The sequence below is a fragment of the Mytilus trossulus genome, chromosome 1 (assembly GCF_036588685.1).
Source record: "Mytilus trossulus isolate FHL-02 chromosome 1, PNRI_Mtr1.1.1.hap1, whole genome shotgun sequence".
NCBI lineage: Eukaryota > Metazoa > Mollusca > Bivalvia > Mytilida > Mytilidae > Mytilus > Mytilus trossulus.
Window position 1 is genome coordinate 15,619,072 of NC_086373.1, and position 23,618 is coordinate 15,642,689.

The window sequence follows — 23,618 nt, forward strand, 5'->3', positions numbered from 1 at the left end:
TACAATGCTGATCCTGACCTGTCAAGACTTCCCATCGAAACTGCGACGTTAAGTGAAAACATTCAGTTGGGATAACATATTTGCCAATGAAACTAAGATAACAAAAGCTCCGAACTTATTTTGCAGAAATTAGTATGAAAAAAAATCCTGTTTATTTTGATGAAATTCATGAATTCCTCCCAAAAGTATGCGGAAAATAATTAATTAAATAACAATTAGACCTTTTAATTAAGCACATGCACAGTATAATATTTTAATGTTATAGCAATGGGATATAAATTTGACCAACATACAGTGTAGTATAGTTATGTTTAAACTGAACTTTCACTGATTTTGGTATTTAATCTTTAATTTGATACATGAATGTTTGAAAAAGATCTACAACATGGGTAGTAAAACACTGGTGCATAAAACATATTTGTATCACATAAGTTGATAAAGTTACACATTACGTTTTTATTAATGTAATTTCTAGGAAATCGGACTCAAAATTAGATTAGAGAATTTCTGATAGCGGTTTTCTTCGCAATAGAAAATAGGATAGAAGAAACCAAGCCGTTATAGAAAAAATTGAGTCGAAAAAAAATAATGTCATTGCCAAAAGTAAATTGACTAAAGGAGTAGGTCCAGTAAGACCGCTTTTTGGCCCCAAAATATAACAGTTTTACAAAATTGTTAAAATGTAAACTTATAGTTATTTATTGGACAGTTGAATGCTTCTGCTACATAAATATTGGCTGTTTTTGACAATACAATGCACATATATCGGGTTGTAGCACCATTAAGTCATGACAAATTACTGAAATCTTCAAAATCCTATCATTTCGGTTAAATTTTAGACGGTTTCCGTGTAAAAACGAAAGTAGCCGCATTCGTGATCATCCTTAATATTGAACTGTAAGTTGTATTTTATGATAATACATAACATACATAAAGGTTGTGGATGAACACGGATGCGGCCACTTTCATTTTTGACAACATATGCAACTATTACAGTCATAATCACGTTCGATAACTCTGCATGTGACTGGTTCAATTAGGATTTTTTTTACTGGTTACCTGATGAATTATTTAAATAAAATTGAAAAATATATTTAGTTCACCTCGGTTTATATCCATTCGATGTCTTCTGTTATGAATATAAAATAATATTGCAAAGAATTTCATTGATAATCGGACAACACTAACAGACATAGGTATTGTCAAAACATGCATCTACATGGGTATTGTCAAAACTTACATCGTGATTAGGTGCCATTTTTGTTTTCTTTGATCACGTTGATGTTATGACTTAATTAATATCTCCTTAATCTTGCTATGTCTAAGGCTATTCTTATAGTTACAATACCGTGTCATATTTAATTGCAATATAAACAGAGAAAATAAATTGAATTATGTGCATTAACAAAATAAGTGTCGAACATCCTCTACGTTTGAAAATTATTTGTTCGCCATTTTTCAAAATTTTATAAAAATAACAACAGCATGTTTAAGCTTGATAAAAAGGAACCAATGTTCGATTACATGCTGCTTTAAGGTAAGACAATGAATGAAAACTCGAGCATCCAACAGTTATTTAATTTTCATAGTAAAAATCGTACAAACAATATTTTTACCATGTCGCCCCACGCTGTCAATCTGGTCGCCATCTTGAAAAATAATAGCAGATTTTCTGAAAATAGCTTATTTTCAAATCAATTTGGAAGGGACATAATAGAAAATTAAACTATTCTATATACGATATTTCAAATATTCATGAATATAATAATAAGCACAAAGACCCACAATTATTCCATCTGTTTTGTTTAAATCGCAATTTAAGGTTAAAGACGACAGAAAATCCAATATTTATCGTAGTTGTATGATTTAACAGTTTGAACTATCGAGGCAACAAGACAAATTTTCAAAAGCATTTGGAAGGGAGAAGATCAAAATTTAAACTATTCCAAAAGGAATATTGATATTTTTAAATATATGAGGAATTACTACAAAGACCCACACTTTTAGTATCATGAACTTAAAGTAATGTATTTCATCGATTCCAGAAAGCCCCTATGCATTTCTATACAATTTACTTGGGCTTGATACGGGTGATGTGTGACGTCACAAAAGTCACGTGATGACTGCTATAGTTGGATATGAAACCATCTGAAAAGTGACGTTTTTTTGCCTATGTGAGAGATTTTTCATATTTGAGCTTGAATTGACTAAATCAGTTAAAATCTTTCACAAAAAATAAATGAAGCAAGCGAATTAGACACTTAAATATTAAAAATTGGTTAAAATCTTTCGTCAGATGAAACTGAAATTTGAGGCCAAAATGAGTCCTTACCGAACCTACTCCTTTCCAGATTTGGATTATAGAAATATTTGTACATAAAAAAAACATTGTCATTCCCAACCCTTATTTTATTTTTAATATTGCCCTCCCAAAGTATTATTAACCGACCTTTCTTAGAAGCAGTAGACAAGAAATTTCACATACTCAAGAATACATGTTTAAAAATAAAAGTGTTGTGCCATTGAAGGAGTATAATATAAATGAGACTATTGAAAATCCTCCTAAAAAAGTAGCACCTTGATCCTGTTTTTTTTAGAGACACTGTGTTTAGAGAGGATTTTTTTTTATGAAAAACAACTATAGAAAGTAAAATATATTCATCTTTTTAAAGTATTGGCATTCTACCCAAAAACTTCACGGGGATATTTTCTATGGTGCTAAAAATAAAGTAAAGTTAATCTTCTTTTTTACATAACGCAGGTTTAAAAGTTTCCTAAATTCGAGTCAGAAACGTCGAGAATAAACATGTACATTCTTTACGTTACGTTTATCCTTCTAACAATCCAATAAAAATCATTTAAAAAAAGCAATTATGAGTTAGTATACAACTAAACTAATAATAAGAAGATGCGGTATGAGTGCCAACGAGGCAACTTTCCATCCAAGTCACAATTTATTAAAGTAAACCATTATAGGGCAAAGTACGGTCTTCAATACGGAGCTTAGACTCACACCGAACACTAAGCTATAAAGGGACCCAAAAATTATTAGTGTTAAAAAAATAAAGGCAACAGTAGTATACCACTGTTCAAAACTCATAAATCAATGGACAAAAAAACAAAATCGGGGTAACAAACTAAAACTGAGGGAAACGCATTAAACCATTCAAACGGGAAAACCAACAGTCTAAACTTCAGATTCCGGTCTTAGGACAGGTGCAAAAAATTGCAGCGGACTTAAACGTAATCATGGTACCAAACCTTCACCCTTATCTGAATCAATAGTGTAACATCACAACATAGAAAGACACATTATAACATATCAATTAAAATGGCTTAACTCAATCAAAAGACATATTAAAACATGTGCCGTACATACACTGAACGAATACATGTGATCTATGATACAATGTAAATACAATATCAATAAATAAATTATTGTTTCGTCTCCAGTTTAAATAACCATCAAGGTATTCTTACTTAGAATAAAGTTGAATTTAATATCTTCAGAATAAATATTGCTGATGAACGTGGCTGCAAAAACTGATGTCGATCCTCCATGAACTTCTTCGTTTATAATATAAGGTCCATCATCATGTCTCACAAAGAGTAGATCTCCCTTTTGTAAATCAATAGGGAAGCCAAAACTGCCAGTGTTCCAATTTCTTCCATATGCTAATAATAGTCTGTCAGTATTTTTCCAGAGATAAGCGTGAATATGTTTATTTTCAATAGATCGAATTGTACAGGAAACAAAATAAATTCCTGCTTTCGGAACGAAAAAATAACCCGTAGCTGGATCGTATCCCTCTCCGATGTTCAAATGGACGTTGTCAAACTTTAGTATTTCTCCATGGGTTAATGGTATCGCCCTTTCATTTGTAAAAGTAGCTGAAAATGCTGGTCGTATTTCTGAAATATTAATGAATTTCAATGAACTATACTTTGATATTGAATTCTATTTTAGGAATGAGCTTCTTAAGTGTGCATCATTTAAATAAAAGATTAATTTAGGTCTTCACCATTCACAATGTTTGTTTTAGAAAGTTAAAAAACTTTTTTTTTTAGATTTGTTTAAAGATACAATGATTTTAAAGTATTGATAAAAAAAAGAGTTGTAAAAGTGAAACAAATGTTTTACCTGAGTCCAAATAATGTGTATGTAGGCAACTATAGACCACAGTACGTCCTTTAACATAAAGTAATATACATACAGTACCATTAGTGTTGTTCGTTCGTGTCTATTGGACCTATGTTTTGGGTTTTTTTTCTATGGCTGTCTTTTGCATGCTAGTGTCTAAAGAAACGTTTTTCTTGTTTAAGGGGGAATTTGCTATTATTGGCAGATGTTTTGACATTCTCTTTTAAACTATTTCACCATTTTATACACATGGAGATTTTGAAAGTTTTAAAAAATGAATTTAAATGTCTAAACCTATTTTATTGTCGATATAGAAGGATCGGACACTGTAATATATATATAATCAAAGAAGGAAACCAAGAACATGAAGCTTGAGTGTGATAATGGCGTTGTCGACCATCATTAAATTAAGTATTCGGTAAATCGAGTCGAACAGAACACGTCCTTGGCACACAAGGGAGTCAATTCAAAGATCTGGACGAAGAATCAATCGAAAGAAACTATGTTTAGAAATGTATTTACTCAGTCTTAAAAGACTTAACGTTATTGTTCAGGTATTGAATTTTTACCATAAAATATGATAACTTTTCCGCATTAAACTTTCTCAGTGTACAATACTATGATCGATCTTACCTGTTTTCATTCTATATATACTATTCATACAACGATTATTTGTTTTCCGAATGGACAATTTATAATCTGTCCTCATAGTTAACAGAGTGGTGTTAATTTTCGTCAGCGAGATCAACATTTTCTCTTTCACCTCAGTCATTTCTTCTTTAATATCATTGTCTTTTTCGTTAATCACATTTTCTATCTCATTCTTTATCTTAATTATCTTGTTGTCCTTTTCAGTCGAGAAAACTTGTATTCTTCCATTCAATGTGTTTACTTCCCTGTTGAATCGACTTTCTCTTTCATTCATTTCAACTTTCAAATCCTTTACCAATTCTAAAATGTTGGTCTCTACGTTTTTCACATCCTTGAAGAATCGACTTTCTATTTCGCTGATTTCCGATCTCACAGCATTTATGTTGGTGATAAAGGTCTTTTCAATTTCATCCTTCACGCTGTTAATTTGTTTTGTATGCGCAGTTTCCATGTCGTGCATTGCTTCTCTCAAGTCTCGCATGTCTGTCTTGTGTCGAATCCCCATTTCCTTCATTTCAGTAAAAATGACATGAGAAAACGATGCGAAGGCTATCATTAGAACGAAAACAAAGCATGCCACATATTCCAACATGATTAATTATCTACCAAAATTAGACTTTAAAAGAATGTTAAACAACTCCTGCAATAAAACTATGTTTAGAGGGTTGATAAGATATAAAATATATTATCTGATTATGTCAATACATGTAGTTGGATGTAAAGGCATTTTAGTAAATCATACACGCTCCACCTTTATATAATGTATCGCATATTTCTCCTCATATTTGGCAGTTTTCAGGAAACCCGTTATATATCAAACGAATTAACAGCCTTCATAACTCTACCATCTTTTCATTGTAGTATTGTGTCGTTAGTAACAAAAAAAGCGTTTTATATAGTATGCAGGAAACAAACAAAAAATAATTAAATTTCTATTTTCATTTTTTTTAATCAAAAAGTGAATATTATATTATGACCCTATTTATACCCAAACGCCTTTGACCATCTCAATGCTGGTACTAGCCTTTCAAGACTTTCTTACAGAAATGACCAAAATGACTGAAATCTTGCAATTAAGGTACAAATATTGACAGTGAAAATAATATAATCAAAATTCCCTTCATCCATTGTAAAACAGACTGGTATAAATTAAAAGAGTATTTTTTTAACATATGCACAGCATAAACAGTTATGCTATACAAACAGGTTTCGTGGGAGATATTAATGAACAAATTTAGTATGGCTATCCGGACTTTCACTTTCACTTTTATATTGCTATACATAATGATCATTGGCAATAGCATTTTAATTATTTATGTTATTGATTAATCAAATGTTAGATGCAAGTTTGAAATAGACCTACATTATGGGAAGTAAAACAATGGCGCCCAAACTATTACCACATTATTGGAGTCAAAACAGTTCAATTTATTCACGCTATTTTCTATTTTTGTTTTTTTTTTAAAACAGGCTTTGAATTTGCTTTTATTATTTTTTAAACCGTATTTTTTAAAACCGTATTTTTGTCAATGGAAATAATGGAGAATATACTAACGGAGAATGACGTCGTGGCAGAGTGAAAAACGAATAACTTTTCAATTTGAATGATTTTAATGTTCTGATAAAAATAATATTATATCATTCCTCTATGTTTTGGATTAAACGCCAACATTTGTGTTATAAGTAAACATGACAATAAATTCACAGACACGATCACAGTTCAGAATACGCAGTAAAAAGGGATACCAGATGAAATAAATTAATAAAAGTCGTATGAATGAGTTAAATGAACGTCATCAATTGACGCACAATTCCAGGAAATTCGAACTTCAGCAATTAAAGGACCTTTGTAAAATAAATTCTTAAAACATCTGCTGAGTTTGGTCAAGATACACACGAAATACTTTGGTTATAACGAGTCCGTGCCTTGTTGATTGTTTCTTTTGACTGTTTGTCATTTTAACATATATTAAAATATAGAAAATTAAAGGTTTGGCAGGTAGGTGAAACTTACATAAATGAAGAGATAAATGAAAACTGTAGAGATTGATGCCCGATTTATATAGTTCCAAGGCCCTCAGTCGGCCCCAGAAGCGAGGAAGTAGCGCATCTATTTTGGGTGGGCAAATATCCACTTTTTGATATGGGACAAGCTCTGACGTCCCACGGCCCCAGCTTGTCTGGCTAAACAGCCGTCGGACGTCAGAGTAATCCCGGACTATCTTCATTAATGCACAGCGTCTGGTGTACCAAATTATAAGCCGGGTAACAAAGATATGATTTTACCTTCTAGCTATCAATGCTGAATTTTCATTTGATAATCATATCTCTTTTCAGTAAATACTTTAATCTCCTCCATCGCTTCAATCACTTCTGTGATATATCGAATCTCCATTTACGGTACGATGATTATCATCGGCAGGCAAATCAGGAACAAACTACAGCTTCAATCATTTTTATAAAGAAATGATTTAACAATGTGTATAGCATTAGTACATTTGTTTGTCGGTTCCCTGCTTTTGTACTTCGAAATCACTTTTTTATTACAAATAGACAAATGACTTACGCGATCTATCTATTGTAAAATATTTTATAAATGAGGCTTTTGTCAGCAATATTTATTTTATAATGAAGTTCATCGATTCCTCCACACTTGAATACATTGAACAATTTAATTGTTCTAGCTATAAAGTTCCGTACTGTTTGTTTTGTCGGATCAATGTTGGCATTAAAAATGTAATGCAGGCAATCAATGGAAACGTTGTTAATTTTAAATGAAATTGATTTATACAACTGTAAGGACAGTTTGCACAGTTTATGAAAAAGTCTAAATGACTTGTGTCCAAACGTTATTTTATGGACTGATATATCTGGTTTTAGGAATAAAAGGTAATTGAAATTTATACATTTTCTTACACATATGAAATTCTTTATGGTCATACGAAACTGTATCTCTATATATCATCGTTTCTTTGATTGTACGGAAACGTAATTTAACGTTAACTTTAAATTAGTTATTTTTTGACCCGATAGTCAAACGCTCAATTCAGATAACAACAGATCAGTGTGTACGGGATATCCACAAACATATAGCTTAACGAGACGATGGTCGAGAAAGGTAGTAGAAAAAAGTGGTTTCGTTAGAAGAATGAGTGACATCACAGCAAAAAATAGAATTAAAGAGATTACATACAATAAAGTTTGGTGTGTAATACCACAAAATCATAGTACGTCACATCCTTTTGCATACGAAAAATGTTTCTTCTGCATTTGACAGTTGTAGGAAATTAATCCTACGTTTTGTTGCAGTAAAAATATGTCTGCGTCATAAACGTATCTTGAGTGATTCAAAGCACTAGAAAAAATAGTTGTTGTTTCTAAAAAAATAAAAAGAGGTTTAAATTTGATTGGTTCACTTCCAGTGATGGTTATTTTGTTATATGCAATGAAATGTTATGTGAAATTTGTCTTTATTTTTGAACAGGATAAAACTTTCCATGATGTATTTCCCTATTTGAAACAAAGATAACTTTCTGTACAATTATAGAAAAGTGCAAATTTAACAAAGACTAATAGGGGGAAATCAATTGTGGTATTAAACCTATTAAAATCGTTTCGTTTGTCCTTTACAGTGAGTTCTTCATTTGAACACAAACACTATAGAATATAAACTGTTGGTATGTTAAATGGCACATTTAGATGATATCAAATAATATTGGTCAAATTAAACAACATTCTGGTCTTGTCTGGCCTTCAAATAAATAAACAAAGTATCTAATTCTGTCTGAAATCGATTTCTGCTATTTAAAATGAAATGATTTCTTGTTCAAATTTTACTTTAACATCTATTAATTTCAAATCTCAAATTTCTTTTACGAAACTATTTTCGATTTTTGATCCATGTTTTACTGCAGGACATTCAAATAACCTATATTGATTGGTAGACATTTCAATAATAAAGAACTACTATAATCCGTAAGGTTTTTAATAAATTATTATCTTATTGTCTTTCATGTTTGAACATGTTAAATTGGTTTAGATATAGTAAGTGTTCAATCTGAAAAAAACAACTATGAGTGACTGTTTTAGGAATTCACGTTGAAATAAAAATGGCTGTAGATGGATAAACTGAAATTCTAGACGTAGTGGTTTAGTTTTCGATTTCAAGGTCTATTGTCTCTATTCTGTTTTCTTATATGTCACGATCTAGTTATTAATCGTCGAAACTTTCTTTTAAAACGACTCAAATGAGCGGTTCCAAAGAATTTAATCATAAATAAACTTTAAATTGAATCAGGAAGCAACAACATAATTATTTGAAAATTAGACAACTTGCTGACATTGTTCATGCACCAAATAATGGCAACAGTAGTATACCGCTGTTCAAAACTCATAAATCCATGGACAAAAAACAAAATCGGGGTAACAAACTTAAACTGAGGGAAACGCATTAAATATAAATATAAACATAACAACTACACAACATTAAAATGTAACACACTGAAACGGACGCAGCATTAGACAAAATCCGATGAGAATAACAAATATAACATCAGAACTAAATAATTTGGGAAAGAAAAGTACCGTCACACGTCTTATAGTAATGTGAATTCACACTGAAAAATAAGAGAAAACAAACGACACAACGGAAACACAACGTTAAAATGTAACACACACAGAAACGAAGTATAATATAACAATGGCCATATTTCTGACTTGGTACAGGACAATTTTAAAGAAAACAATGGTGGGTTGAACATGGTTTTCAAAACACGCAAAATCTTAGACTAAAACAAATATTGCATTTGCGCCTTTTTCAAATAAATCAAAATTTAAGTTTCCGTCATTACAAATATAAAGTCCAAGAGCAGAAGGTAGATGGTGTTCAAACAGGTCCACGTTACATGTGTACGTTATATATTTATAATGGGGAGAATTATCCTGTGCACACAAAATAATACAAAGATCAAGAACCTTCGTAACAGTAACTCGGATGAACCTTAATGAAGCTATTAAACCAAGAGTTCCAAATGATGAAGTTGAAATCATCCCTTCGTAAATTTTACGGACGCCATTACGAGTTGGTTGACCGTTATTGAATAACCCTTTCACAAATGATATCGGATATTTTCCTTACGTTGTAACTACAATCCCCTTCCCTTACATGAATGTGACCTACCGAATTATCCTTTTACCGGATTTGTTATTACTGAAATAGTTATCAAAGGTACTAGGATTTTAATTTAGTACGCCAGACGCGCGTTTCGTCTACATAAGACTCATCAGTGACGCTCATATCAAAACATTTATAAAGCCAAACATGTACAAAGTTGAAGAGCTTTGAGTATCCAAAATTCCAAAAAGTTGTGCCAAATACAGCTAAGGTAAGCAATGCCTGGAATAAGAAATTCCTTAGTTTTTTCGAAAAATTCAAAGTTTTGTTAACAGGAAATTTATAAAAATGACCACATTATTGATATTCATGTCAACACCGAAGTGTTGACTACTGGGCTGGTGATACCCTCAGGGACGAAACGTCCACCAGCAGTGGCATCGACCCAGTAGTTTAAATAGTTATCAAAGGTAACAGGATTATAATTTAGTACGCCAGACGCGCGTTTCGTCTACACAAGACTCACCAGTGACGCTCACATCAAAATATTTATAAAGCCAAACATTGACAAAGTTGAAGAGCATTGAGGATCCAAAATTCCAAAAAGTTGTGCCAAATATAGCTAAGGTAATCTATGCCTGGGATAAGAAATTCCTTAGTTTTTCGAAAAATTCAAAGTTTTGTTAACAGGATATTTATAAAAATGACCACACTATTTATATTCATGTCAACACCGAAGTGTTGACTACTGGGCTAGTGATACCCTCGGGAACGAAACGTCCACCAGCAGTGGCATCAACCCAGTGGTGTAAATAGTTAAAAAAAAAAGGTACGAGGATTATAATTTAGTACGCCAGACGCGTGTTTGGTCTACACAAGACTCATCAGTGACGCTCATATCAAAATATTTATAAAGCCAAACATGTCCAAAAAGTTGTGCCAAATACAGCTAAGGTAATCTATGCCTGGGATAAGAAAAAAGCAACACGACGGATGCCACATGTAGAGCAGGATCTGTTCACCCTTCCGGAGCACCTGAGATCACCCCTAGTTGTTGGTGGTGTTTGTGTTGCTTATTCCTTTGTTTTCTATGTTGTGTCATGTGTACTATTGTTTGTCCGTTTGTCTTTTTCATTTTTAACCGGATTTTTGTGAAAAAAATGTCGGTTATTGATTTGGGGATGTACGGCGGGCGGCCGGCCGGTCGGGCGGGCGGCCGGCCGGTCGGGCGGGCGGGTAATCGACAATCAAATGCTGTCCGTGCATTAACTCATGAACCGTTCAACCAAATCTTTTAAAATTTTTATATGTTGTTTCTGATTACAAAATGGAGGTCAAGTTCAATAATGACGATTTTAACTTTTACCATTCAGGAGTTATGGTTCTTGAAAGATAGAAAAATGAAGTTTCCTGTCGTGTCCGTGCATTTTCTCATGAACCATTCAACCAAAGCTTTTGAAATTTATATATGTTGTTACTGGTGACAAAATAGAGGTCAAGTTCAATAATGACGATTTTGACTTTTACCGTTCAGATTTCTTAGTTTCATGATTTTTTTTATTTGAAAACAAAAGAGATATTAACATTGTTTGTCGATCATTTCAATACATTAAAGCGTACATCGACAAATGTGAAATCCGTCCGATCCTTCGAGGCTTTTTTGTAAGAAACATTTTCTTTTACTATAAAGTTTAAATATTCATATAAAATAAGTATTAATCTCGCAGAATTCTTAGTTGTATGAAAAAAAATGTAAAGCAAAACAAATTAACACTTTTTTTATCAGTTCAACATATCTTAATCCTACATCAGAGAGTGTGAAACCCGTCTGGTCAATTGTTTTTGCTCAAAAGTATTTGTTTAACTTATATTTTTATAAATATAGTCTAATATCTCTAAGGTCTTCACATCTTAAAATAATCTATTAAATAACAAAACAGTTCTGACTATTAATATCTCATTTGGTCAATATCCTGTCACAATACGGACAATCGTCCTGTCATTAGTGTACATGTAACCCAACTATTGGCAGTGTATCGTCGCAATGCGAAATGTGGGATTCAGTGTAAATTTTTATGTCGTAGGATACTATAACATTTTTACCAATATTTTGAATTGGCACCTGTTTTTATTGTCATTTGGTATTCTACTACATGAAGTCCACTGGGCTGGTACCATACTAACACTTACAAAAAATTGCATGAACTAAAAAGGAGATGGAACAAATTGTCGAACAGTTTTACGCTATGCGCGCATCATCCGCCAGGCGATTCCACATTCATTCAAAGCCTTATAACTTGAAATACGTCACAATTGGTAAAGTTACAGATGAGATGACTGATGTGGTATATAAGGATCTAGGACAACGAAATAATCGCGAATGTACTGACAAACATTCTTTATGGTGACCATAAAACGTATGTAGTGTCAATTTCAAATATGACAAATGTTACGGAACTTGGAAAAAAATGGTACTCTCCAAAACATTAATAAGAAGCACGTTGAATTTTAATTATTAAAATATTCCCCCGTCATAGCATGCCACAACACCAGGTTCAACCAACCGTTTTATTTTCTTTTAAAAACGTCCTATACCAAGTCAGGACTATGGCCATTGTTATATTATAGTTCGTTTATGTGTGTGTGTGATATTTTAACGTTGTTTTTCTGTTGTGTCGTTTGTTTTCTCTTATATTTGAGTGTGAATTCACATTACTATAAGACGTGTCACGGTACTTTTCTTTCCCAAATTATTTAGTTCTGATGTTATATTTGTTATTCTCATCGGATTTTGTCTAATGCTGCGTCCGTTTCTGTGTGTTACATTTTAATGTTGTGTAGTTGTTATGTTCATATTTATATTTAATGCATTTTCCTCAGTTTAAGTTTGTAACCCGGAATTGTTATTTTCTATCGATTTATGAGTTTCGAACAGCGGTATACTACTGTTGCCTTTATTTAATTCCAATAAACAAACTTCACTTCCATATGGGATATACATTTCCCGCCTTATGCGGGTTCAAGAGCTTGCAGTTGCTACTCCGATTGTAAAATCTCACCAGTGTCTGAACCGAAACCAGTGGTATATCAAAAAACGTCTGTGAAACGTTTTTCTAAAACAAGTTCATCGAAGATACCACGACCTTATTGATAAATAGTCCGTATCAACTTCAAACATAATACACGATGACGTTGAAGTATAGATTGTAGGTACCACTGTTGTTTATTATCTTTTTTGTTTGTCTTCGTGAATATAACTGTTTAGTCTATTTTTGATAATATCCATTTGACGTCGCTCGGTACTTATATATCCTGTCATATAAGTGTGCTAAAACTTTACAAATATTTTAACCATTAAACAAAATCTGTTGAAAAGACTTTTTTTTTTCTTCTAATATACCAGTTATTACTTATTTCAGTTATATATATACATTAATTTGTAGGATCCTTTACTATAGATAATTTAGCTGATCTGTAACAATAACATCTTCATGCCTTATATATCATGTACTGTAGTACGCCGCTAGATTAAAACTGACGTGGAAAGGTAACATATGGCCACCGAAAGCTCTTTTTTTGAGAGCCCAGGTGGTCGTGTGGTCTAGCGGGACGGCTGCAGTGCAGGCGATTTGGTGTCACGATATCACAGTAGCATGGGTTCGAATCCCGGCGAGGGAAGAACCAAAAATTTGCGAAAGCAAATTTACAGATCTAACATTGTTGGGTTGATGTTTAGACGAGTTGTATATATATATATATATATATATATATATATATATATATATATATATATGTGTGTGTTCCAGACCATATGAGTATTTGGACCGTACGCGTACGTTCTGGACCGTATACTAAAGTATGTATACTCGTACGGTCCGACCATACGCGTACGGTCGGACCGTATGAGTATACGCGTATGGTCCAGAACGAGCTGACCATACATGTTATTGGATCATATGGATTAAATTTAAACAAATATTTATCACAATCTTTACTTTTAGTTTTATAAATTGTTATCATTACAATTAGATGGATAAAATGAACAAATGAACAATTGAAATTAAATATTTGTTTAATTGTATATCTGAATCAATCCTATTTTGGTATTCTCACCCAAGGTGACACTTGCTACCACAAGTTATTTTAATATTTTTTACATTTACATATTTGCAGTTCATTCATGTTTCTTTGTATTTGCATTTGTTTGTAAAGTTTCTCATATTCTAAAACAATTGTCCTCCCACATTATGTTTATTCCGATATTGTCAATTTAATTATTCAATTAATGTATTACTGATCGACATGCTAAAACAAGATATTAACAGATTTGATTAGCATGAATTTTTTAAATAGTTAAAAAGTTTTTATTTCAATTACAATTCAACTTTTCCGTTTTAATTTGAGAGTTAAGTTATGTTGATCTGTTTCATTCAATTGTTATTCCCATATGAACACAACGTCATTAAAACGTTCTGCTGATTTTACAGAGTTATCTCCCTGTAGTGTTAGGTACCACCTTAATAACGTGTTATAGTATTTTTTATTAGTCTTTATTAATATTACTTGTACTGTTAAGTCAATTTTTGAGATATTCTTTTGAATTGACTCTGTGGTTATATAAAAACATCATACTTTGAACGACAAAATTATTTCATTTACTTAAATTACTCTTACTTATGGATCTTGACATACTATGAATGACAAAATTATTTTATTCAATAATAATACTTTTTCTGTTAAGTCTGTTTTTTATGTTATACATTTGACGTGAAACTGTACGTATGTATTCCCGTCATACTTTGAACCACAAATTATTTTATTTATTATTATTACATTTACTGTTGAGTCTGTTGTTTGTTATATCAACTTTACGTGACTATGCATGTATGTATGCCTTCATACCTTGAACGACAATTTTTTTTTATGTCTGCCTATACGAATTTCAGACGCGCATTTTTACACCAGCAATGAAAACCTTCTTTTCTTTACGGGTAGACTTATATACATAAATTAAGTGGTACAAGAAAAGCAAAATGAGTTTATTAAATTTGATGTATGCCTTTTTGTGATTTTTCGTTACATTTGTTTTTTTTTATAGTGATATTAAGATGATAACACAATATTGACTGCTGTACCCCTATTTTTGACATTTTAACTCTTTGAGTATGTTTGTTTTGTTCATACATCGTTGACAATGTAATGGAATTTGATGCGACTGTCATACAAGTGAGAGGTTTAGCTAGCTATAAAACCAGGTTCAATCCACCATTGTCTACATTAGAAAATGCCTGTACCAAGTCAGGAATATGACAGTTGTTATCCATTCGTTTGATGTGTTTGGACTTTTGATTTTGCCTTTTGATTTTGGATTTTCCTTTTTGAATTTTCCTCGGAGTTCAGTTTTTTTGTGTTTTTACTTTTTTTTTTGTAACTTATAAACTTAAGCAACTTCTTAATGATATTAATTAGACCGTACGCGTACCGTCCGACCGTAATTAACTTTTTTTAAAGTAATTAAAGTTTCAAACAAGTGAGTTTATTAATAAGATGATTTGTCTTCTGTATATCTTTGTCCTGAGTGTTTTTCCGTTTATTTGCACTGTACTCCTATTATGTAATGATGATTTTTAGCGGTATATTTAACATTGTCATATAAGTGGGAGGTTTGGCCAGCCATAAAACCAGGTTTAATCTACCATTTTGTCTTAAATTGTCCTGTTACAAGTCAGTAATATTGAATTTTATATCAAATAGTCCGTTTGTGTTGGAGTTTGTTTTGTCGCATTTAAGTGTTTCTGTTGTTCCGTTGTTTTCATTGTTTGGTGTGTTCCCTAGGTTTTGTTTCGTGACCAAGATTTAATGAAATTGAATTGGTTTATGACTATTAAACAGCGTTATACTACTTTTATAAAAATAAAAAAAGAAGATGTTGTATGATTGCCAATGAGACAACTCTCCACAAAACACCAAAATAACACAGAAATTAAAAACTATAGGTCACCGTACAGCCTTCGTCATTGTACAAAGCCCATACCGCATAAAAGGCTATAAACGGTTCAGAATTTACAATATTTTGCCTTTATTGCAATTAATCACTGTCTCCTCATTAATTTTCAGGCCAGAATGTCATAATACCGAGTAATGCAATTAACCCCGTGTATAACCTGAGTTATTCAAGTAATTTTCAGTGGGCTTGGCAATACTCGTAATGCCTAATTTTGTTACAGACTCTGCTAACAATGGGCAAGTCATGATATCGAAGAAGTCATGAAAGCTAAATGTAACAGCAAAAACACTAAAGCCTATAATGATTCTTATTTAGATATTGACGAACACATTAACTAAGAAGTGATGACCATATTATTTTATTTAAAAGCTTTTGCTCAAATAAATGCATCTATAAAATGATCCAAAAATTAAAGTTAACCATAACCATAATTAATCAATACGAGAGTTTAGCTTTATCCAGTATATAATAGTGCAAGTCCTTTTTAAAACGTTTTATATGATCGGCCGATGATGTAAAATAAATCAACCGCCGGCATGATGAGTTTCATTATCTTAAATAATTGTAGATATTTTCCCAATAATTCATTATATGTAATTCAAACTTAAGCAAAAGTACAATCAATTATTTGTACAACTGCTGTTCTGTTACATTTTCCTGGTTGTTAACGTGTTTTAGAATATCAACAAGAAGTTCGTATATTTTGTGGATAGAAAAGCCAGTCAAGGTCGTTAAATACTTCCATCAATCACGAATTTTTTCAAGATCATTCTTTTCATAAAAACATTTTAAAAAATCTTAAAGACTCACATTTATGGTAGATAATCGTGTAAAGTAACTAACAAACTTCACCTATACACGGTGTTTATTTGGTTTTAATCGACCATTTTGTCCATTCGTTTGATGTGTTTGAACTTTTGATTTTACCGATTAAGGACTTTAAATTTAAATCCTCGGAGATCTGTAGTTCTGTCATTTAACTATATATTATGTCTACCACGTTTACTGGGTCAATAGCTCTATTTTGAACTGCAAATTCCTGATGGTTTCACGAGCCAAGTAACCAGTATTTTGATACTAGCTGGAAATACAGATATAGTGTTATAAGTGTTTACCGTTAAAAGAAATTAGAATTCACCAGTAATGTAATGAAAGAATTAAAAAATTGAAAACAACGCGTTTAATAATATCTTGCGTCCGAAGCGCTTTTCTGGATTTACCTTCATCAGGAACGCTGAAAGCCTAACATTTGAAAGCCGAAGATATATAAGTATCGAAACCGTCGAAGAGCTATATGTCAAAAATACCTTAAATAAATAGCCAAATTCATCCAAAGTCAACTTTGCCTGAGGGATTTGAAACCTAAGTTTCTTAATAGTTTCAAAATTTATAAACGGACAATTGTGCAATTTAAAGTTTAAAAGCTATGATTGCATGATGTTTCTTGTCCTTTTCATTCATAAGATCTTCAATATTTTGGTTAATTTCCAAAATGCGCACCTGATGCAGTAAAACAAACAATAAGTGTTAATTTGCCTTTTGATATTAAAGATGTCATTAAATTATCTCGGTCGAGTTTTCATATCAATCCACCGCGTGCTACACAGGGTATAAACAGCAGACGGAAGCTGATTTTATTTGTAACTAGATCGACAAAAAACATATACGTTAAAAACCGCTGCAATTAAACATAAAACGTTTAAACGCGCTTCAATTGTTTGTACCTGTCCTAGATCAAGAATCTGATGTTAAGTAGTTGTCGTTTGTTGACGTGGTTCATAAGTGTTTCTCGTTCTCATTTTTTGTATAGATTAAAATTGAGAATGGAAATGGGGAATGTGTCAAAGAGACAACAACCCGACCAAATAAAAAAACAGCAGCAGAAGGTCACCAACAGGTCTTCAATGAGGCGAGAAATTCCCGCACCCGGAGGCATCCTTCAGCTGGCCCCTAAACAAATACATACTAGTTCAGTGATAATGAAAGCCATGATAGTAATTTCCAAATTGTACACAAGAAACTAAAATTAAAATAATACAAGACTAACAAAGGCCAGAGGCTCCTGACTTGGGACAGGCGCAAAAATGCGGCGGGGTTAAACATGTTTGTGAGATCTCAACCCTCCCCCTATACCTCTAACCAATGTAGAAAAGTAAACTTATAACAATACGCAATTAGATTGTTTGAACGGTGACGTTAGTAATTTTGGGGGTCTTTTATATTTTGCTGTTCGGTGTGAGCCAAGGCTCTGTGTTGAATACTGTCCTTTGATCTATAATGGTTTACTTTTATAAATTGTGGCTTGGATGGAGAGCTGTCTCATTGGCACTCATAACACATCTTCTTATACTTAGTATTTATATAACGCGTCATACATTCAATGCGTTCGAAGCGCTTTCTTGACCAACCATCATAAAGAACAACCAAACCTAAACATTTGAAAGTAAATAAAGGCAACAGTTGTTCACCGCTGTTCAAAAGTCAAAAATCGATTGTGAAAAGAACAAATCCGGGTAGGATATAGGTAGAAACGGTATAAACAAAATGGGCAAAAGGGACATAAAAATAGCCAAATTCATATTAGGTCAACTTTGCTTCAGGGAGATGAAATCGAAGTTGGATAAAAAGGTTTAACAAATACATGACCACGCTTTAAAATATACTTGTTAAATGACTGAAAATATGTTGGCATGGTTGAGTCTAATACATTAGTATACACTGAATTAATGGACAGACAACAACGGGTAATTATGAGCTTATCAATAAACACCAGTTTAAAATTAGTCCCGAGATTTAAAATAAAGTCACTTTGAATGTTTTGAATGGGCGTTAGAGTTACATTGTGATTTTCTTTGTGTTCATGTTTGAAATGTATTTGGAGTTGATAACGAGTAAAATACTGCTGTCTTTTGTTTTTATGTACATTGTATTTGTATGCATTGCTTGAAATAAGCCAGTTCTATTGCATTAAACATTCAGAAAATCAATTGTATAGAAACACGAAAATTAAAATAAGTATTATTGATAAAATCCAATATATAGTAATGCTGTCTTATGTTTTGAGCTGAAATAAATATGATATCTATTGATTTAAATTGACAGCTAACAATTGTTGGATTAAGGATTTGTTACTTTTTTATTCGATACCAAATGTATCTTTGTTAGAGGATATTTTTTTCAATCAATGTTTGATTCTAGATTCCTTAAACTTAAAAAGTTGCGTTTTACCTTCAATTGGTTCTATTGAATTCATTAATAAAAACTAAAAACAATAACAAGGTGTTGTTCATTTATGTAATATGATTGTTTTTTATAGGGACGAGAGATAAAATATATATATATTCTCACACAAAGGATGAAAGGGTGGTGCCTTATAACATGCAACTGGCTTTGGAGTTTTTTTTACACGTGTATGCATTAACTGATATGGTAACGTGTGGCATCATTCCTTTTTATTGCGTCACTGCTTTTTAAATTTTTTACTTTTTTTTTATTCGAGAGTCACTGATGAGTCTTTCGTAGACAAAATGCGTGTCTGGCGCAAATACAAATTTCAATTCTAGTATTTTTAATGAGTTTAATTTAAGTCGCTTTTCTGTTCAGTCGAATTTGTATCGTGATAAATACTCTTTTCTTATTACCGAAAATACCATGTGGGTCAAATAACCGAGGGGTTCGAAATGCTTAAAAACGCTAAAGCAAAAGGAACACTAACAAAATTGAGGATATATTGTATGATCTTGAAGGGTAGGCAAATGCAGTTTCCCAAATTACATTCGTCGTGTTGTTTATATAATTACCACAGTAAGTTACACGTCTTATTCATTGATGCCACAAAAAGGGATTAAGTTTGCTTACCATAAATTGAAACAAAGCTGTCGTCATCTGTAAAACACATATTTGCAAAGGGTGAATTTACTGGTAATGGTACCCGTAAAATATATAGCAGAATGACTTCAACTTCACCTATTGGAACCCTTGTTCTAAATGCGTTATCTTAAGAGCAACCCTCATATAGAATATACCAAAAACAAATCAAACATACTAAAGTCCAATTCAAGTGTAAGAAGGAGAATTTCATAAACTCTTAAAAATGTCTATATAATATCGTATTTATTAGATGATTATATACATTGTGTACAATTTGTATGAAATTTTACAAGGAAATTATTGATGTTTTACAGAATGTCTTGCTGGTGATGTGTGTATTGATGAAGGGGATGCTATCTACTGTAGCAGTGGCTGTTGTGGCTCCTACAAAGACCACCACTGCTGTTCACATACAGGACTAATTGTTGGCATAGTAGTTTGTGTAGCTGTTATAACAGGCATTGTTGTTATTTACTGTTATTTAAAACATCGAAATAGGAAACGCACACATGCACAATTTTTAAGACCAGCTGTACATGGACAACCTGTTCCTCTTGTGAATAATATAAATAGAGGTATGAATAGGATTTTTACCATCACATATTTTCAAAACATAACAATTTGTATAAAGAACTTTATTATCAATTACATACTCGTGCAGTTTAAATGGTAATTTCATATAGTTTTTACTTATTGATAGTGTATGTTAATGTGTGGAGTAAGTGTCCTGGCTTGAATAATATATACAAAAAAAATCTAAGCCGTTTGCCTTTCTGTTGTTTTTATTAACCTTTAATATATACGAAACAATTTAAAAGAACAAAGCAAATTTGATGCATTTACCACTGCTTTATTTAAAAATATCAGGCAATCATTGGTTAATATCCTAAAATAATAGGATAAGGGTAATGGATGAGGTTATTGTAATAACTAGAATTCTCGACAAATGAACAGCCTTGGTTTGTTTTAAGGGGAGCAGTATTCTAATTTTCATCAAATATTTTTACTTTTTAATCTTTATTTCCTTAATTCCTTTGTTTATTTTTTATTTTATCCTTGGTTGTTTTCACGTCTTTATAAATAGTTAATTTTGTTCCAAAGGTCCAGCAACAATAGCAGGACCAGCTTTACCGGGATATCCGCCACCATATGAATACAGCTACAACCAACCGCCAATACAACCAAAGGGTCCACCTCCAGCATATGATGTCGTATACAGGACAGCAGCTGGAATAGGTGCTACTCCGAGTAACACCAACGGAGGATATCCGCCACCTGTTAGCTAGTGACAGATGTTTATAAACTTGCATTGCTGTGATTTGACATTTTATGTGTTAATTTCATAAATGGTTATAATGAATGATTTCATGAAAAGTTCATTGATTTGGGAAATGAAAACGAAATCTTCAATTGTAAACGCCTTAGGTATCGACCATTTATAGTTTTAGAGAATATATTGTTTTTCTCTTGACAAACAAGTTTTCAACATTAGAAAAAAGTATAGAAAAAAAAACCTTCAATTGATGATTATGTTTTTTTTAGAGTTTCTCAATTTAACAATAACACACTTCTTTTTCACTTTGCTTCAAAAAGGAGACAACAAGTAAAACGACACAAAGTTAAGCAATAGTCAACATAACAATACACAAAAATCTATAAATTAAGCAACACTTCGAAGGTTGATCTCAGGCCTTCCTCAATAGGTGAAGCAGTTGTTTATCAGGGTTGCTTACGAAACAATTTATTGTTTAACAACGATGTTCCCGTCCATGCCATTGGAACGGTCGGTACCTACTATTTTAGTAATTTTTACGATATTTTCTTATCGTTATTTCAGTGAGCCATGAAGGTAATTGAAAACAAAAAGGCGACTGTCCTATGGAATGTGTTAAATAGTATAATTGAAAATTTATATAAGCAGTAATTTCTATCCCTGAGTTATTACTGTTACATAATTCCTTCTTGTACAGGACAGTATTGTATCTTATCAATCAGTATTTAGTTATGATGTTTTATTTGTAATTCTGATTGGATGTTGTTTTATATTTTATCTTTTGTGGTTTTCATTTTATATTTATTTTCTATATAGACTTTTGTTCATATGTAAAAAAAAATAAAAAATAATACAATTAATTACACCATCACTAACATTATTCTAAATTGATATGCTTGTTATTTTTTGAAAATACATCAAATAACACCATTACAAAATAAATCCCGATTTAATATTCATTTTTTTAGAAATTTACCCGTGACGTCACTTTTTGTGGCGTAAATACATTCGTGTGACGCGCAGTTCATACTTCTATTTTGTTGCATTCTGTACTTTTTTAAACAAATTTTAGGTGTTCGTTGTTACTCTTTGGTTTACATGTCAAAATGTACTATTGTATTATTCATTTATGTATTTCTGTCCTGAGTAATTTTGCATTTATTTGTTCTGTATATAGTTATCAAAGGTACCAGGATTATAATTTAATAAGCCAGACGCGCGTTTCGTCTACATACGACTGATCAGTGACGCTCAGATCAAAACAGTATTTCTGTCACGTAATGTTGTCATTTTAAGAGTATTTTAACATTGCCATTACAGCTGGAGATTTTGCTCGTCATTTATACAGGTTCACAATTGTTCTTCAAAATGTCATGTACCAAGCCAGAAAAAATGGCATTTATTATTAAACATTTCGTTTCTATGTATGTAGGCGTCTGTTTTTATAGCAATTAAGTGCTTCTGTTTTTTCGTCGTTTTCCCTTGTATGGTCGGTGTGTTTCCCGCGGTTTTGTTTTGTGACAGGTATTAGCTCGTTTCTGTTTCTGTTCATCGGTTGTTTTCTTTGTATAGTTAATGTGTTTCGGTTTTAGTTTGTAACCTGGATTTTGTCTCTCTTAATCGGTTCATGATTTTGAACCGATGTATACTACTGTTTCCTTTATTTATACTAAATATGGTATTTACTGTTTTAATAATGAATATTCTTATGTGCATGAGAATGAATGTGTTGCTCTAGTCAAAGAAGTTATATGTTCTTTACAGCCTTAATAGTTTTGTATTGCCTTTTTAGATATAAAGAATATTTTCGAAAAAGAAGCAATTCGCAGGTTAAATTATCAATCTACTCTGTCAGCAGAAATGGTTTCTAAAATTAGTTAGTTCGCACTGTTACACACTAAGGTGTTAATTTAACTATCGCATTTTTTGTTTTTAATTATTTTATTTTTTTTCAAAAACACATTTCAGCGGAGTAAACAATTCAATTCTTTTTTAATTGTTTTTTTTGAGAATCATTTGTCCTTTAAACCAGATAATGTTTTGCTAAAACCACAAAGCGTGGACAGTTAAGTGATTTTGCATTTTCCTTTACAACTTATTCAAATTCTGATGAAACTTGATAAAATAGAGTTTACCACTATTAAAATCTCAATAACGTTTTAAAAAAATATAAATGTAAAATATCAAAGGGAGAAGTGTGATCCAATTGGACGATGTCAAGTCTATTCTAAGACAATTATTATTTTATTTGTTACAAAGTTTTTTTTATTGTTTTTATAGTGATAAGCTAGTATTTTTCTTTATCATATAATATTTTATCTGTATTCATTTATATATTGTCTGTATTTAAAAAAAAAAAACATCACTTTGCATATGTGTTATTCAATGTTATATTTTTTCTGTACATTGTTTTTAATTTTGTGGAAATTGTGTTTTCTTCGTTGTGTGTGTTTTTTTATCTGTTCATCTTTGTTCTTTTTAGCCATGTTGTTTTCTGTGTTGTTTTAACAAACGGGTTTTGATAGACCCTTTGGGTTTTTTTTCAATCTCAATTCGAATTTAT

At 31.8% G+C, this 23,618-nt stretch overlaps 2 protein-coding genes across 2 annotated transcripts; one reads left to right on the top strand and one right to left on the bottom strand.

The window, feature by feature from the left end:
* Positions 1-3,454: 3,454 nt before the first annotated feature.
* LOC134680593 (uncharacterized) lies at positions 3,455-5,297 on the bottom strand. The gene is made up of 2 exons (XM_063540104.1): positions 4,775-5,297; positions 3,455-3,912 (listed from the first exon to the last, which is right to left on the bottom strand). Exons 1-2 carry the CDS (start codon positions 5,295-5,297, stop codon positions 3,455-3,457), a joined length of 981 nt encoding a protein of 326 aa, XP_063396174.1.
* Positions 5,298-7,519: 2,222 nt separating this feature from the next.
* LOC134706782 (uncharacterized) lies at positions 7,520-23,315 on the top strand. The gene is made up of 3 exons (XM_063566056.1): positions 7,520-7,681; positions 20,097-20,357; positions 20,884-23,315. The coding sequence occupies exons 1-3, from the start codon at positions 7,624-7,626 to the stop codon at positions 21,066-21,068; spliced, it is 504 nt and encodes a 167-aa protein (XP_063422126.1). The 5' UTR covers positions 7,520-7,623; the 3' UTR covers positions 21,069-23,315.
* The last annotated feature ends 303 nt before the right edge of the window (positions 23,316-23,618 follow it).